Here is a 16,368-nt window from a genome sequence, read left to right as displayed (position 1 = left end):
TCCACACAAACCTATCAAATTGAAGATTTTGTAAGTAGTTTGGTGTATTTAGTGTATAATGGTGGGTAGAGGTAGTATCGGAAGGTATCCAAAAATACGGATTAAAAACAGCTCTATGAAGTAGATGTTAATGTCGTCAAGGCATGGTGAGCACATTGGTAAACTTGAAAAGAGTTCAGTTATTGTCAAATTAAAATCATACTTTCGTTTATAAAACATTTTCCTGATGGTCGAACAAACTACATATTCCAAAAGTGGATTTACTGACTTGTGTTTTCACAATGTTTTGAAAAACTAAAACTGTCATTTGGCTATCAGAAAGAATTATCAAAAATTGTCAAATTTTTTAACAAACATTTATCCTACTCACATTTCTACCCGAGTTATTATTATTATACGAATTAATTTCTTAGTAGGAGCACTTTTAATCTTATTATCGTATCTTTATGAACATCTACCTAACGTAATACTACTTACATGTTATTTTAGATTTTCTCTTCACAAAATTTTCATTCCGGTAACGACATACTCTCGACGGAACTACAAAAAAAATCAACGCAACTGATATAGTGGGGTGGTGACTCTCACCCATTCTGATAACACAAAAAATCAAGATGTTGAAACACCTCACCATTATGGTACCCACAAAAATGTTCAAATTTAAAAACCTGGCCGATTTATGAATGTTGAAGAAAAACTATTTTTGGCGTCAGACGCTGCTGGTTCATTATCTCTATTGATAACCGGATACGCTACAAAGGGCTGACTCGTTTGATTGACTGTATGCTGATGAATGTGCCACACAAACTAAGTATAGTAAATGGAACCAACTTCGGAGGTGCATTACAAGTTATATTTGCTCGACTAACAATTAATTACACCAACTATATTCAGACTGTGTAATATGGAATGCCACCATGATATCCAACTTTACAGTTTACATGTCTGATAACAATAAAATGTCAACAATACATGGTATATAAAAAATATTGTTGTAATACATATTGTGATAGATTTTCAAATTTATTAGTGCTTGTTATAATTAAGAATATTAGTATGTACGTGAATTAATTGATATATTGATAGTAATAATTTATTTACGGTTATTCCAAAATTTTTATATTTTACAACAACACATCCGTTCTTTTATCAAATCAAACATCACAAATCCACATTATTGACATATATGACAAAATCCATACCGTTGTGTTGTCAGGAAATGAGGTCAGCATGTCTGTAATCAGCTCATTTCACGTAACTGTCATTTCAGTGCGCTCCTTGGAAACATTATTTTACTTGCAAGTTATAAAAACAGACTAAAATGCGAACAACGATGTCAGAGCGGACAGGTGACTTGGGAAAGCAGGAAAGAAACGCGTAGAAAAAAAAAATAATGGCTGCACTAGGGGAGGCACCGGCCGAATAAAAGTAACGAGCGAAGAAGGTAACTGCATTAACATTACGCGAAAGTGGAATTTCGCAACGCAATATTTCTGTATATTCGGTAATGGTGAAGTACGGTATCATCGGAAGCAATCGATAGAACGGTTCGGTGCCAGTTTCAAAACAACCGGGTCGGTGTGTTCGACAGAGATAAGAATAATACGATGTGTTTTTTCAGTTCGCTCCAAATAACTTCGCCCTGCCACCGGTGCTGAGTTGGCTGCGTAGGCCGCGGTGTCGTCTGCGCAGTCGTGCCAACACACCGCAAAACAAAACCGTTTGATGCAGCGATCGGGCCACCATTTCAGCTCGATTTCTCGAATGGACGACCACGAGCCACCGACCATCATCTCAAAAAATATTTTTTTCAGCATTAAAGTGAAGTGTATTTTGTGTTTTCCTGAGCATGCTGGATAAACTAACTGTCACACTGGCACAGTAAAAGACAATTTTGACAACCCACATTGCGTCTGCAGTAGGCAGGGTGTGGCCCCTAGGTCGCACAGTACAGACCACAGTGCAAAAAAATCGCAGAGAAACTCTTGCAAATTAAAAAAAATCGCCACTTTTGACGAAGAGTATGCACAACAGAACGGATTACGACTTTTTGGTGTAACATTTAAACGTTGATGTGAGTGTACAATACGTGGACGCGTCCCGACTGAACGGATTAATATTTTGGTCGAGTAAGTTGGTAAATTGAAATAAAACAGAAACACACCCTACTAACTCTACATCAGTCCCTGGGTCTGCTCCCGAGCAACGAATTTAAACGCCCTAAAAAATGGTACGTCACGGCTTGATCGATTTTACTTAGGTCGGCCGTGTGAAGCGACAATAACGCTTCCAGAGCCCCAGATTTCCCTCACGTCTCGCCCCTCTCAGCGACGTTGCCACGTTTACGCACACTCCAGCTTTCCATTGGTATCATTGTATCACGCCAGTCGAACAGTTCGGTACTCGCAGCGAAAAACATCAACTCACGTTCTCGACACAGCTGCGCCGCCACACGGTATTATAGGACAGTCAGACAGAAAAGGTGTTTAGTTTCTTTTTCTCCAACAGATCCGTTTTGGTCGTTTTGTAACTGCGATTAACATCGAAATCCACGAAAATAATACACCCCTGCCGTCGTGTCAGGTGTATCGAAACGAACACGTACTTTTGGCGGTGAAATTGACGCTTTTGTACTTCACACCTAAATCGATAGAGTTTTTGCTTTTTAGAAAGTGTACTGCGTTTTTTTTTTTGGCACGCGGACGTCGATATTTTACTGTTCACCCCGCTGGTGTTGTCATGGCAATTAAGCACAATGCAATCGGCGTCGGTCTCAAGTAGGCTTGGACAAACGTCAAGAAACGGCGATATTTCTGTGCATTTTCGCAGACCTGCCAACTGCAATTAGGGAAAAGGTTGCCGATCGAAGATAATTCAATTATCGCCGGGTGTAATCAAATCCGATCAAAACTGCTTTCTATAAAACTGGACTCATATTACTACATCTTATAACTGGGTATGCTACTTTAGACAGGCCAAACAATCGCCCGTCGGTGCGATGGAGGCCGCAACAGCCAGACGAGCCGAGTGTTCGTCTGGTCCGCTGTGCGATGTTGCCTAAGTCACAATGACGTCACGGCACTCTTGTTGATTTATAATGAGAAACAACAAAACCTGCTGTAGAGGTGTGTGCGTTACCCCGAAACGAAGAAAATCGCATCGATGGCTACGAAATCCTGTAATTTGACTAAATTTCCATGAATTAGCATTAAATACATCAATCTGTTGGTGGCGTGTTGGTTTTAAATCGATTCGGTGTAGACTGATGAATTTTTAACGATTCCGGTCGTTGCGGAGGCGGCCCGCGCTCACCTCTATTTATCTCGGCCTTAGGAGCAGTTAAGAGATAAAAACAGCGGACCAATGAGAAGGAGAAGATTTGTTTAGGCCGCTATCATGCAAAAACAAGTCAGGAAACGAGCTATTCGAATGCTAAATTACGAAATTATGCAGCTAAGGGGGGCACGAAATAACTGGAATTTGCCATTTCAACGTAGAAACCACACATAGATGCGGCGATACGTTTTATGAACGTGTACTACATCTAATAACTCTTTTAATTAAATCTTTGGCGGGATTAATGCACTATTTCACAAACAGATTTATCATTATATTCATAACCAAGTACATAAACATACGGCCGTAAACAGGGCCAACAATCGCTCTATATTACTCCAAGGCGCTACAATTCTCCGTAGCAATCATTTGGATTTGGTGGTTGGTTCACTTGTTAAAAACGTCATTTTTGACATTTACAGAAAACGCTCAAATAAGCAAGTTACCGTTTCGTTCGGTCACGTTTCACCCGAAATCTGTTTAAATTTATAATTAGGTAACAAACTGCAACTAAAATAACCTTTGGAAGACGGAATATTTCGTTCTCATCAATTTTTAGTTGGAACGTGGCCACGTTTGCTACAGATGTAAGCGTTCGCCTCTCGGTGAAATTAGAGGTGGGTTTGTGCAAATGAACCGGCCTAAACTTTGATGTAATTTGTTTGTACATAATCCAACCGAATTGGGATGGCATGTTTGAGGTCTTAATCATTTCTCAAACATCGAAGTTCAAATTCTAATATTTCTGAGTACTTTCGATCGCCTTACCACGAAGTTTTCCTGCTTATCATTCTCAGCTGTGACCTTTTCCACCAATTATCTCATTGGTTTGTGACCAAAGTAAACCAATTTCATCAGAACAAACTTTTCACACATTATCTTCATTTACATAATTATACGTAAAATGTTCGATAACACTATTTCGTTATCAACAAAGTCAAGGTTTTCCCTTGACAATTTAACGTTCATCGGTCGTAACTTTTGAGTAACACTTAGTTTATAGGTTCACCTATGATGCCATTTCAAAACTGGCATCAAAAGCTTTCTGCTTTATCTTCGTGCAACCACAATAGCTCATGGCCAGTACGTGGTCAAGTGGTTTTATAGAAAAATTCTTATCAGTCGAGGAACTTTCCTAAATTCCACCTTTTCCGTAATTTTCACACCGACTCTGAAGTCAATCAATTTTGTTATTTGAACGGCTTTTCATTATTTTTTCTATAAGAAAACCACTCAAAGTGATTGCTCGCCTTTATCATCCAACACAATTTTATGAAGATCCACCAACCAGAAAGCCAATACCAACTTTCAACAAATAAGTAAAGAAGGCTTAGGCTTACTGCATATTGAACTTGTCGAACCAGAAATTTAGTCGGGAGATCTCACGGCTCTTTCCTGTCGGAAATCAAATTATTCGTGAGCAATAAATTAGAGTAAGGAGTCGGTCACAAAAAATCCCAATTTAACCTTCATCCACGAGAGTAGTGCTTTTGCTGAAGATGTAACAAAACCAGTGGACTGAATGGTTCTTCAGATTTGATTACAGATAACGGGTATAATATTTAAATGGTAAGCTGTTAAACTCCTACTGCGATAATTACCAGAAACATCCCATTGGAATTTGTTTCACGTGATTATTTAATAACTTAATTTAAACAAATAAATGTGTGCGCTTAGCAAGCGACTACTTCTTAACCTTCAACCGGGAGTAACTGTGTATAACCTCTAGAATGTATTTGAAAATTAAACTTGACAGTAAAATTGTTGATGAAAGTTCGTAAAAATCGATTGCACTCCGGCTGCACACTGCACCATTCCACGTAAACAGAAAGCGCAACTACAACCTAAAAAACAACCTGTCAGTTCTGTACGATCTTGTCCGAAAAAACTCATATGAAACTGCCCACTTTGCTGCTTTCTTTTGTACACACTGTGAATGCGAGGACAAGCACTTTTCGCATCGATTCAAGTGTCCGTTTTCCGTTATGTAATTTAAATTATTATTTGGAAACTTCATGCAAGGTTTATTTGCTGCGTTACCAGTTTGTCTTGTAAAAACCAATAGCGAGCAGCGCAAACTTTACTCAGGTGACGTGTTCGAACATGTTCACACAGGACGGACGGCAGGAATAGGTGTACCGCAACCTAAAGTAACCAAAACGGAATGATAATCGTACACATTTCCACACTGAACGTCCTCAACTTTCAAGGTTAAAAAACAAAATCAAACAACCGGTGATTTCGTGGCACGTATTCCTACCAATAGATGAAATATGTAGACAAAATTAATTCGTATACTGGTCGGATCTAGTCGAATATGCGAACACGATTGTTCATGGCCTACGTGACTTAGGTGAATGGACGTGGATCTTGGTGGCACTTGTTTTTGCAAGGCGCTCTACGTCCAGTAATATGGCTGCTGACTCATCGCTACTACGCGACCCGAAAACATCGCCTCGTTTCACTAGTTGGATACAACATAATAACAACAAAACCGTATTGTTTGACAATAATCGAATCTAATGCGAGCGAGCGACTTCGATGGAACATTCCTCCAGATAAATATAGAACGTAATCAAAGTGGGTACGTACGGATGACTCTTGTTTATCGCCACAACCGAATGAAACAATACAATAATTAATTTAATTCCGCCCGAACGAAACGCTGGCTGGATCCGCGTATTTGCGAAAAAAAATGTCGGCAAAAAGAGAATTGTGTTTGCACAAAACGAGGACGCACTTTACGCTGTGGAACGAGACGAGGATACGGTGAGAGCACATCCAACCGCCTACAACTTGACTCATGCACTTGTCTAGTTTCTACGCAGTAAAATAATCAAAGTGTGATGTGATCGGGACGTGGCAACGTCGCCCACCAGCTTTGCTTTTTTCGATTGCAGACTCCAGTTTCACATTTGACGAAAGTAGATTTCGGGGTTGACACCGCCGAATCAATCGTCGCCCATTTTCGCACCCGTAAACTGGCAAGCTCCACCGATTGCACTGTGCAATATTAATTTCGGGGCCCTCCAGGGGAGGAACAACCGTCCGTTCGGCGCCTTGGGGTGGCGAGATACGTAAGTTGGTAACACTGCGTACCAGGCAGACCAGACAGACGTCGATGATACAGGAAGTGAACCACAATGAACAGATGTGTTCAGCCGTTCGGAAAAAATGGAAAACAATAGGGACGATTCGAATGTGCACGTCATGTCGTGTGGAATTGTGTGCATTTTTCCTTGACCCCCGATGATAATTCCACTGATACGTTGCCATAATGGACGTTGTATTGGAACACAAACAGGTTAAATGTATGGCAGCGGGACTGCAGAATTTCCAATTTTAGAATTCTGCGTAGCAAGCACCACTGTTTTCGACCGGATTATCACGAGGATGTTCGCGATCGACAAAACTTGCGACACTCGAGATTTAGAATACGGTGGTCGTTCGAGTAACGGTGTTTCTGCAAGCACTCGCCGACATTAATGGCGGCTGAAATGTAGATCGAATAAGTTTACCAGTGGTGTATAGTAGTGGAACACGTCTTGTCAATTACCTTTTCGAAATATCTCTGACGATTAAAAATACAACGCGATTGTATAAAGTTTAATTACGACACATGGAGTACAGGCACGCAGCTTGATTAATTAGTTTAAAATGAGAATTTTATTATCTTTGTATAGCGCAGTCTTATATTTCATGTTGTTGCGTAGTAATAAATTCCCTTAGAGCGGTAACACCTGTCCCATTTTTTCTTTAACAAATTACCTTTGCCCATAGCTTTCGTTATTTTTCCAACATTTACAATTCTCGAGGCGAATATTTTTTAATGTTCAATCCTTAATGATCGTGTGAGCTCACATTTGTACCAGTTTTAGAAATACACTGTTTTCATATTTCAAATTCTTCACCAACATATACATAAATTATGGACATATTACATCATTTAAAGTTAATTAAAAGTGCAAAATGTGGGATCGTCTCAATTTGTTGCTGCTTATTTGTTCATTATGTTACAATGTCGACCAATACCAAGTTATCGAGGATGTTTAAATGTACATGAGAAAAATATGGAAAAAATTCTTCAGAATTACATTTTCAAATCGGGGAGGGTTAAATGTAAATAAATTTGGCATCGCTGCATGTAGATGAATAATAAAATTTATCTACAATTTAGCACTATAGCAACGTGACGATGACAGAAATGAAAATATAAATAAAAATAAAACACACGACACTTGACTCCCATGGTGATATAACAAATAAATAAATTATGAATTAATCATAATACGGTGCGATCAATTAAAAAATAAATCGGGTCGGCGTGTTACCTATGCCACCCATGCTATGCTATAGGCTCCAAAGCAAACTCGATTTATTTTTTAAATGATCGCTCGGTACAACTTAACCAAAGATATACATCAGTACCTTGCAGTGGATTTAAGATACCTAATTTTAGAGATTTCCAAAGCTTCTAAGTTCTCTATTATGCAGGATCACATATTGGTAAAGTCTGTCCAGCGAGAGATTGGTTGACATAAAAATCACTAAATTCTACGTAGAGAAAATAGTACCTAGGGCACGTAAAATCTGAAGTATATCCTTCAAGCAGAAACATTTTTGCCCTGAAATTATGCTCTAATTAATGTTTTCTAGTGCATTTTGTAGTGTTGGGTTAATTTAATACAATTTAAAATCCCCCAATCTCTCGCTGGACGAAGTATAGTGAGTCATATTGTGCTTTGTGATAATATGTACGGTTCGAGGTAATTTTCATGACAATTTAATACATACTCGTATATTTCGAAATAATTAACCTATAAAGTGTCCCACATTCAAAGACCCCCAAATCAGCAAATAAGTCCAACAGAATTTTGTTAACATTGTTCTCACGTTTACGGTAATCTCCTCTTCGACACTATAGTGCACCGATAGTGGGTCAATTTTTGGGACACCTGTATGTGTATGTAATAGCTTTTACATTTTATTATTCTTATTCACGTGACAAACATTGTTAAATAGAAAAAAATGTTTCCTCGTATTTATTTCAGGTTCAAACCTAATTTTTCCAAAATAATCGCAGTTTGCGTATTTTTTAATCTTGTTCTTTTGACTGCACTAAAATTCCTTCTAAAAAATTTAAGATAAACGCAAAATTGTTCGTGTTAGGATTAAATAGTTCCATCATTTTGACAAACAACATTTTTACGTTGATAAAGATCCTCTTTTTTTTACTCCATGCCGTGACACTTCAGTAATAATTCACCGATTTTTTAGTGTGCAAAACTGAAAATTCCTGGAAAAAGCACCACTTATTTCTACACTAACACTGTTAAGGTTTTGTCTACCTGTTCTAATTAGATATAACATTAAAAAAATATGTATATAAAAATCGATTCATTTTAATAAAATGTGCTTACAATATTTTTAATTATTCATTTCTACTTAAAACATATTCGTATCATACTCATATCAAGCTTTTTATCAATGGACATTCTATTTAAATGTTCACTTTCTAGAAAGATTTTAAAGCAACTTCGTTTTAGGCCTCGAATACATTCATTCCATTTCCAAACAGTTTATTGGATATTCTTTGATTTGTAATTTTTGGTAAAACAAGCTTTAAGCAGTTATAAAAACCCTTCAATTCATTTATTGTACGTGCACTACTTATACCAATTTTATTTTAAAAGTCTTAAACATTATTTTAACTTTTAACAATTATTTCATTTTTATCCTAGCACAGCACACAATTTAACTGGCTAGTTGCTCAATGATTATAACTCTTCCGGAAAAATATACATTCAATTGTAAATTGTTATGTAATAAAAATGTCATGAAACTGATAAAACAAAAACATTGCGTACATACTTTCCTTGTTTTACAATGTATTTTTAAATAAATCCAAATATGTATTCCACGTACAAAGACAAAACATACAAAAATACAAAATCGTATAAGTTTAATTTATGATTGTTTACTTGAGAACACCTGTACCACTCGTTTTTCTTGCAGTTATTTTGTTATCAGACGCTCCAGCTCCAAACAAAAAAATAGTTATTTATGTTACAAGTGTTGAAAACGAACCATTGCTTTACGAACGGTAATATGGCGCGAGACGCAGTCGAGCGCTGTATGTGAGTGAGTAAAGCAATGGAGTTTTCACAAGAGTATAGTTTTCCCATTTATAATTTGGTTTTACTACCAGCCCTGTTGTAAGGGTGTTAAATACCCCGACAATAGGCAACTACCGCCATAAATCCTAGGACTGTAAAAGAAGGTCTGTTGTCTGACCAGGTTACAATATCTTCACTATCGCCAAAACCACAACCCCAGCCCCTAATAATTACAATTGCACTGCCATAAAACCAAATTATAAATGGGAAAACTATACCATACAATATTTTTTGTGCTGCCTTTTGTAATAAAACAAATTTTTGAATCATTACATAATAAATATTACTTAAACAAAATTATGTTGGTAATCAATTTAGCACTAAATATGTCAAGTGTCAATCTGTCAGTGCTCGAATTTCAAATTCAAACGCAACTTTATAGCTTGCAAGGTCACCAACCGAAATTTTTATAAATAAACCCCCCAAACCTAAAATTAACACATTTTAGCATTTTTTAAATATTTACGAAGCACCTTTTGTTTTATAACATTAGAGACATAATTGTCTTTCAGTAATATGTACTTGATTTGCCACAATTAGTTTATTTTTTCTTGCCTTAGATTTCTTGTTTGTCCATTGCAGCACTAGAGTTTTCTCATTTCCATTGCCGCACGCTAATCGTCTACTTGCAACTATGGCAGCACAAAAAATCTCTTTTAACTCTTATTCGTCAGTAATAATTTTGAAACATTTTCGTGCCTATTTCTTTAACTTTATACCTATCCTACAAATGCAAATTTTCAGGTGTTACATAGGCACCAGACGTTAAATAACAACTACACTAATAAAACGTATACAATGACCTCCCATTGATAACTGGCAGTAAACCTGACCCTACTACTTAACCCTGCGCATGATACCTTCAACCGATATTGACTCAGTTTTGTTGCCCATCGACCATTCAGTCAATTTATGTATTGTAATTTGTGGATAAACTGCACTTATTGCATCTAACCTATCCAATTTGCATAACTCATTATTTAATAGAATGTATGAGCACGTAGGCCCGGACAAAAATAGCTCACTCCAAGTGCCAGCATTTTATTAATAAAGCAAAATATGCACATGCACTCACAATGTTTTAAAATGTAAATCATGATGTAGATAATGACGGAACGGTTGTCAAAAATAATTTCTGTTTCAAGGGAGAATGCACCTGCTGCACTATAACATTTAAAAATGTTACACTCCTCGCACCTAAAACTGGGCAGGTGTCGGAAACACAAACAAAATTGTTGTGGTTCAAAGAACGGTATTGTAACATGTCAATGAAACGACCATTGTGTCCGCAATTTTTGCTAATCAAACCGCAACTTGCCAAAAAAGATACACGGATTGCATTATCTGTGTAGAGAGCATTGCCCTCTCGAAATTTTGAAATCCGGAAACGAGGTAACTTTAATTATTACCATCGCATGGTTGTGCTAAAATAAACGTTGTCCCAGTTCTATGCACGTCAATGTCAACCGAATGCGGCTGGCTAATGATGCATTTATATGAAACTATTTTATACAAAAATCAATTTTTAGGTCACCTTCGTAGCGTTAATAAACAATAACATAGATTGATGAAATCAATAATAAAATTCTCTTCATCGGTTTTATAGTTACCTAACCGACTGATCTATAATTCAAACATCACAAAAACGGGTTAGTCACAGGATTTATTTTTAAATTTTCAGAAAGCTCCCATGTCCTTTTTTGGCTAGAACAAAAATACATATTTATGAAATTGCGTAGGATCAGGCAAGTGACGTAAAAATAGAACATTTGTGTCGGGGGTTTGTCAATTAATTTATTAAAATTCGAAGCGGTGCACGGAAGAAACAAGGGGAAAATCTGAATTTAATCAAATGAGTTAGATCTCTTGTTGGATAAGAATAAATTTTGGAAAAAATATGACTCGAGGAGGTTATTAATAAATAATAACTGGAGGTTAAACTTTAATTTAAACATATTTACAACATTGTATCTTGTTCATTATAAAACAATTAATTTTCTCTTCATGAAGCACTCTTGTAACAGCAGCGTACCGACTTAAGGTAACATGTGGTAATAATAGTAATAGTAACAATAAGGTTTTCAAAATTATATAATGTAATAATTTAATTAGGCTTACAATGCAGTGATTGATGATCAGATTAGTGCTCTTCCCCCTAATCAATCAAACAAAACACTTATTTACATTATCGATCAGTTATTCGACAACATTTAGTGAGATCTAGCTTCCCCTTCTTATGGTGACAGTTTTTCTTTATGTTCGAGTGACTAATTTTATTTCTCCATTAAAAAATCATAAAATGAGATTTAAGAACAGACGTACAGGAAATGAAATAAGCTACAAAATTGTACCTTTAAGCTTTTCTTAGAAATCTATTTTGATCATTACAACATAAAAAATGAGAAAGTCGACAAGATATTTTTTTGTCCACCAATAAGATCTTATCAGGTTTCATGTGTCTGATTTGGTTTATTCATTTTTTCTTCAAAAAATAACTACCAAAGAATTCTCGGATTATCTCACTCTTAAATTGACGAGTTTTAATATAAATTTTATGCTCAGAAAAAACACGTTCTCACGCTTTAACTCATAAGTTTGGAAAAATATTAAGAAAATAAATGACAACATAAAAACGTGATATTATTTAATTCACGTTTCTAATATTCAGTGCTATAAAAAATTTAATCATATTTTTAAAGCTTCATAATTGAATATTATCTACTTATCATTGGTTACACATTTTACAACCAATTTACAATAAAGTATGATTATTGCCTGGTGGGCTAATGATTGAAAAAAATTAATTTTTGAAAATATACCTGACATACTCCTGCTGGTTGGTTGATGATCTCCCAGGGAGAAAATAAATTGCATTGGAAGTGTAAATATAGCAAAACGTAATTTTGGTTATTTATGAAACAGGTGTATGGATATAAATTCCAGAGTGAATATAAAAAATTACACAAACTACGTAGTGTGAACTACACGATAAAATTTTACATTTTACATTTTATTCACTATTTATACATGTTAATAAATTCGATTTCTGGTCAATTAGCTAAATTGCAAAATTGAAAAGCAGATATAGGGACGGACAATTGAGGCTAAAAATTCCAATTAACAAGGATACGTGTAAAAAATCCACAATAGCACATTTAATACACAATACAAGTGTAAGCTTCCTACAGTAGGTATAGTACAAAATAAAATACAAAGTCAGATTGTTACAAAAAGAATTTACAAATACATAATATTGGAGCAAAAACAATTGTCTATTAAAAATGTGCTTTTTAAAACTGCCACATGACAATTTAATTGTTAGTCATTATCATTTTATTCAAGGACTACTGTACTTTGAGACCATCAAATGGTCAAATTAAGTGTGATTGTAATAGCAGTGAGTCACATCATCATAAAATTCTCCATTCAATTAAAATATTTTTTAACAACACTGTTGTTTTTCCGAAGTTTACTGGAACGTAGAAGAAACTCGTACGTACACATTTGATTTGTGACGCTCAAAGCATATTTTTTGTTTTTTCCATTTATACAATTACAATCGAAAAAAGGTGAACTGGGTGTCACCTTGACATCTGCAGAAAACCACCATCTGTTGATATTTTAAAAATTGACACAATCTAACGGGTTTGCTTGACGTAGAAAGCAAGGAAGTATTATAAAAAATTGTGGGTGCTACTTACTGAATCACAAGTAAATCTATTATTTGTGGTATTTCTCCAAATGTTAAAAATTCATTCCCCAACAATTTTACTTTAGCCAATGAAATCGTACGAGTGAAAGCTCAGCCGATTGTCACTTTTTGAAAAACTTGACTTGTATTTCTAAAGATAACTTCCAATTAATTATAATTAATTTGTAACTGGCCAAGTTTCACACTTGTCATAAACAGCTGGAGTTATAATTGCTCATGAAAAATTATCACAAAAAAAAAATCTTAGCAAAAATTCATCCGCCAAGACATATTGTTTAAATTTATATTATGAGTGTTCTGTGAAAGAGTGACCGAAATGTTTAATTTCAACTTATTACTAATTGGTGTATAATAAATTATTCATTATATAAGACAATTTTTTCACAAGATGAATCTAAAAAAAAAATTAATGAGGTAAGATGTGCTACTTTCGTTAAAGGAAGTGTGATGAATTGACGAAATAAATCACCAATCGCCATTTTTAGCACTAATTTGTGCAATACTCTAATATTTTAACGAAGGTATAATAAAATTTCAGAATGACACTGATTTGTCACTACGAAGAGTTGACACAGCCTTGTATTTGGAAAGGATTTTACATAATTGACGCATATCCATTAAAAGAAACATTCGCAACAGTAGGTATTCAAAATGTTTTAATAACTACAAAACGCTACACGCTGTCAAAAAACAAATTACGTACACAATTACAACTTCCACTATCAATAAAACTTAAATGTTACACATTTTATTATTTTAGATAAATTTTAATGTGATGGTGGTGTCTACGCAAATACCTCATTTAGATTAGTGCGTCATTCGAAAATTTGTTTATGTTTTAATTAATTCTTGCAAAACGTGTAAAATACATATTAAACTCGTTTGAAATTTAAACGACAACGTAGCACTTTCGCATTGATACGTTATTTATTAAAAACAAAAACGCTTTTTTGTAGACCTACCGCGGGATCAAAGTTTTTACAATTCTCATTGAATAGCGAAATGTGTCGATCACTGAATGAAATTCAATTAGATAATTAAATTATTCGCAAGTGCTGTCAGAAACGGAACGAATTATTGGCTATTTTAAAGTGGAACAGTTGAACAATTTGACATTCGTCGAGCTGACTTCCATGGCTCTCCGGATTAGTTGGATCAATTTAACCATAGTTCCCTCAACGAAGTTTTCGTATTGTTTCGGAATATAGGTCACATCGAGACACCTTTGATGTAACCAATAATAACGCCTAATTTTCATTAACAGCCAACTTGATTGACGAAGCTGTAGGAAGTCGCTTATAAATAGAATACGAAAATAATCGAGGCCACACTACTGACGATGACAATAATCTATCCGCAAAACAAACAGAACTTGGGGTTATAAACTTTCTTGGTAAAGACGACGGCCCCTGGACAAAATTTAACCGGCCGGGGTTGACACTGGATGAAAGAGCAAACGTGCGAGAAGGAGACGGAATGAGCAAAAAGGAAGGGGATAATCGTGCGATTTCGCTTCTGACGAATGATGAATTTCCCCTACCACCCATAAAATGCGGGTGGCTGATCGATACGCACCGTTGCCAAGTCGAGCTCAAGTTTTGCACACAAACACACGCATACACGAGAAAGATAGGCGCTCTGTTGCCAGTTCGGTGGAGTTTAGTAGGGAGTTTCTTTCGTCCAGCACCACGACCGGGAAATGAGAATTCCGCAGCTCCTTCACTACGGGTTAGTACTGAGCATGTTTGTAATGAGCGGCAACGCCGGAATTTCCACAATCAATGAGAGAATTTTTGGTTGATTTTTCTTGAAGCACCTATGAGCAACAGCTGCACAAATACTTTTAACGTCATCGTTGACGATGTTCTAGGAGGTGGATGATGAACAATAGATACACCTCTTTCTGGAACTTGGGGCAAATGACGTCGTGTGACATAACAGAGAACCACATCGCTTCGGGCGGGCTACGCCAGAAACTGGAAGAATTAAAAAATCATCAAATGATGCTCAAACTGGAACCATTCTATTAATTTTAGACATTACACAACACGGCCTGATCTGGTCACTTTGTCGTCGACAATTTGGGCGTGTTTACTTAGAGTGAATCCATACCAAGATTTTGTTTGGAACAGAAAATAAAAATAGACAGAATGTCATCCTTAACGCGGTTCGGTCATTTTACTTGATAGTTTTACAGGGATTCAAAAACTTGATGCGATTTTACAAAATAGTCTTTAAATATTAAATTAACTCGGTAAACGTTTTTATACATATGAAAAAATGCTTATCACGATCTTAAGTTTTTATAAACTCTAATTAACAGAAATCCTACATTCTTCAGTCGTATTTATAGCACTTTTTGTGTTTCTTTTTTTGTTTAAATGACTCACACATTGTATAGTTAAAATGTTATGACGTTAGTTACAAGTAAAGATAATAAAGAAATTGTACCGCAAGTGGAAGAATTTTGAGCATCTACCAGACTTAGTTATCTCAAAGAAGATATGGCTGCTGGCTGCCGAGACAATTAATTAGGAGTGTGCGACCATTTCAACGGTCTCACAGTTTACATTTCTTACGATATTAAGACAGATTGGATAAAAGTAGCCCATCCTTCTGGTAAAAAGATCAAAGTTAAAACAAAAATTACCATAATGTATTTTCACGATAATTCTAACAATATTTTGCAACTCTCTTAAAATCCAAAGGAATATTTATTTATTGCAAAGAAGTTAAAACTTATTGGTAAGCTATTTGGCTCATTTAAAACACGCCTGAGCGTGTATAAATCTAACTTTTAAAAACGCGCGTTTTTTAAGGTTTCCATGGCATCATCAACAATCCGAGAGGACCGGAGAAACGTGAAGTCTAAATATTAACTTATTAATTATTGATCTGACAGGAGTATCTTGTAACGTCAAATAAAATACTACTAACAAACGTTTCAAAAGATTTAATCAAATATTCAACTTGCTCTATTTCGAACACTCCGGCTGCGCCGTCGTGCCCGAAAAATCGCGCGTGTTTTAAAGACCTTTTTATCCGCTTATACTTTAATATACTATAAAATCGCCACATAATTATAGACTCCATGTTGTAGCTATTTATATTGAAGGGTTTTAATTTTATACGATATATTTTGAT

At 35.7% G+C, this 16,368-nt stretch overlaps 1 protein-coding gene and 1 long non-coding RNA gene across 7 annotated transcripts in view; one reads left to right on the top strand and one right to left on the bottom strand.

Moving 5' to 3' along the window:
* The window catches only part of spen (split ends), an 87,409-nt gene that overhangs the window by 43,114 nt on the left and 27,927 nt on the right, over positions 1 to 16,368 (bottom strand). Inside the window, exon 1 of one of the 6 annotated variants that reach the window (XM_069058391.1) lies at positions 478 to 495. The exons of the other annotated variants lie outside the window; for them this stretch is intronic. Coding sequence (XP_068914492.1) covers positions 478 to 479 — 2 coding nt within the window. The 5' untranslated portion in view covers positions 480 to 495. Of the gene's footprint in view, positions 1 to 477; positions 496 to 16,368 lie in introns of those variants that run through there. 6 annotated transcript variants of the gene reach the window in all.
* On the top strand, positions 1,595 to 7,073 carry LOC138138477 (uncharacterized). The gene is made up of 2 exons (XR_011162040.1): positions 1,595 to 2,129; positions 6,237 to 7,073. It is a non-coding gene; the product is annotated as an uncharacterized lncRNA (long non-coding RNA).

This window comes from Tenebrio molitor, chromosome 9 (assembly GCF_963966145.1).
Source record: "Tenebrio molitor chromosome 9, icTenMoli1.1, whole genome shotgun sequence".
Classification (NCBI taxonomy): Eukaryota; Metazoa; Arthropoda; class Insecta; order Coleoptera; family Tenebrionidae; genus Tenebrio; species Tenebrio molitor.
Note: the sequence above shows the minus strand (reverse complement) of the source record. Positions and strands in the feature narration are given on the sequence as shown.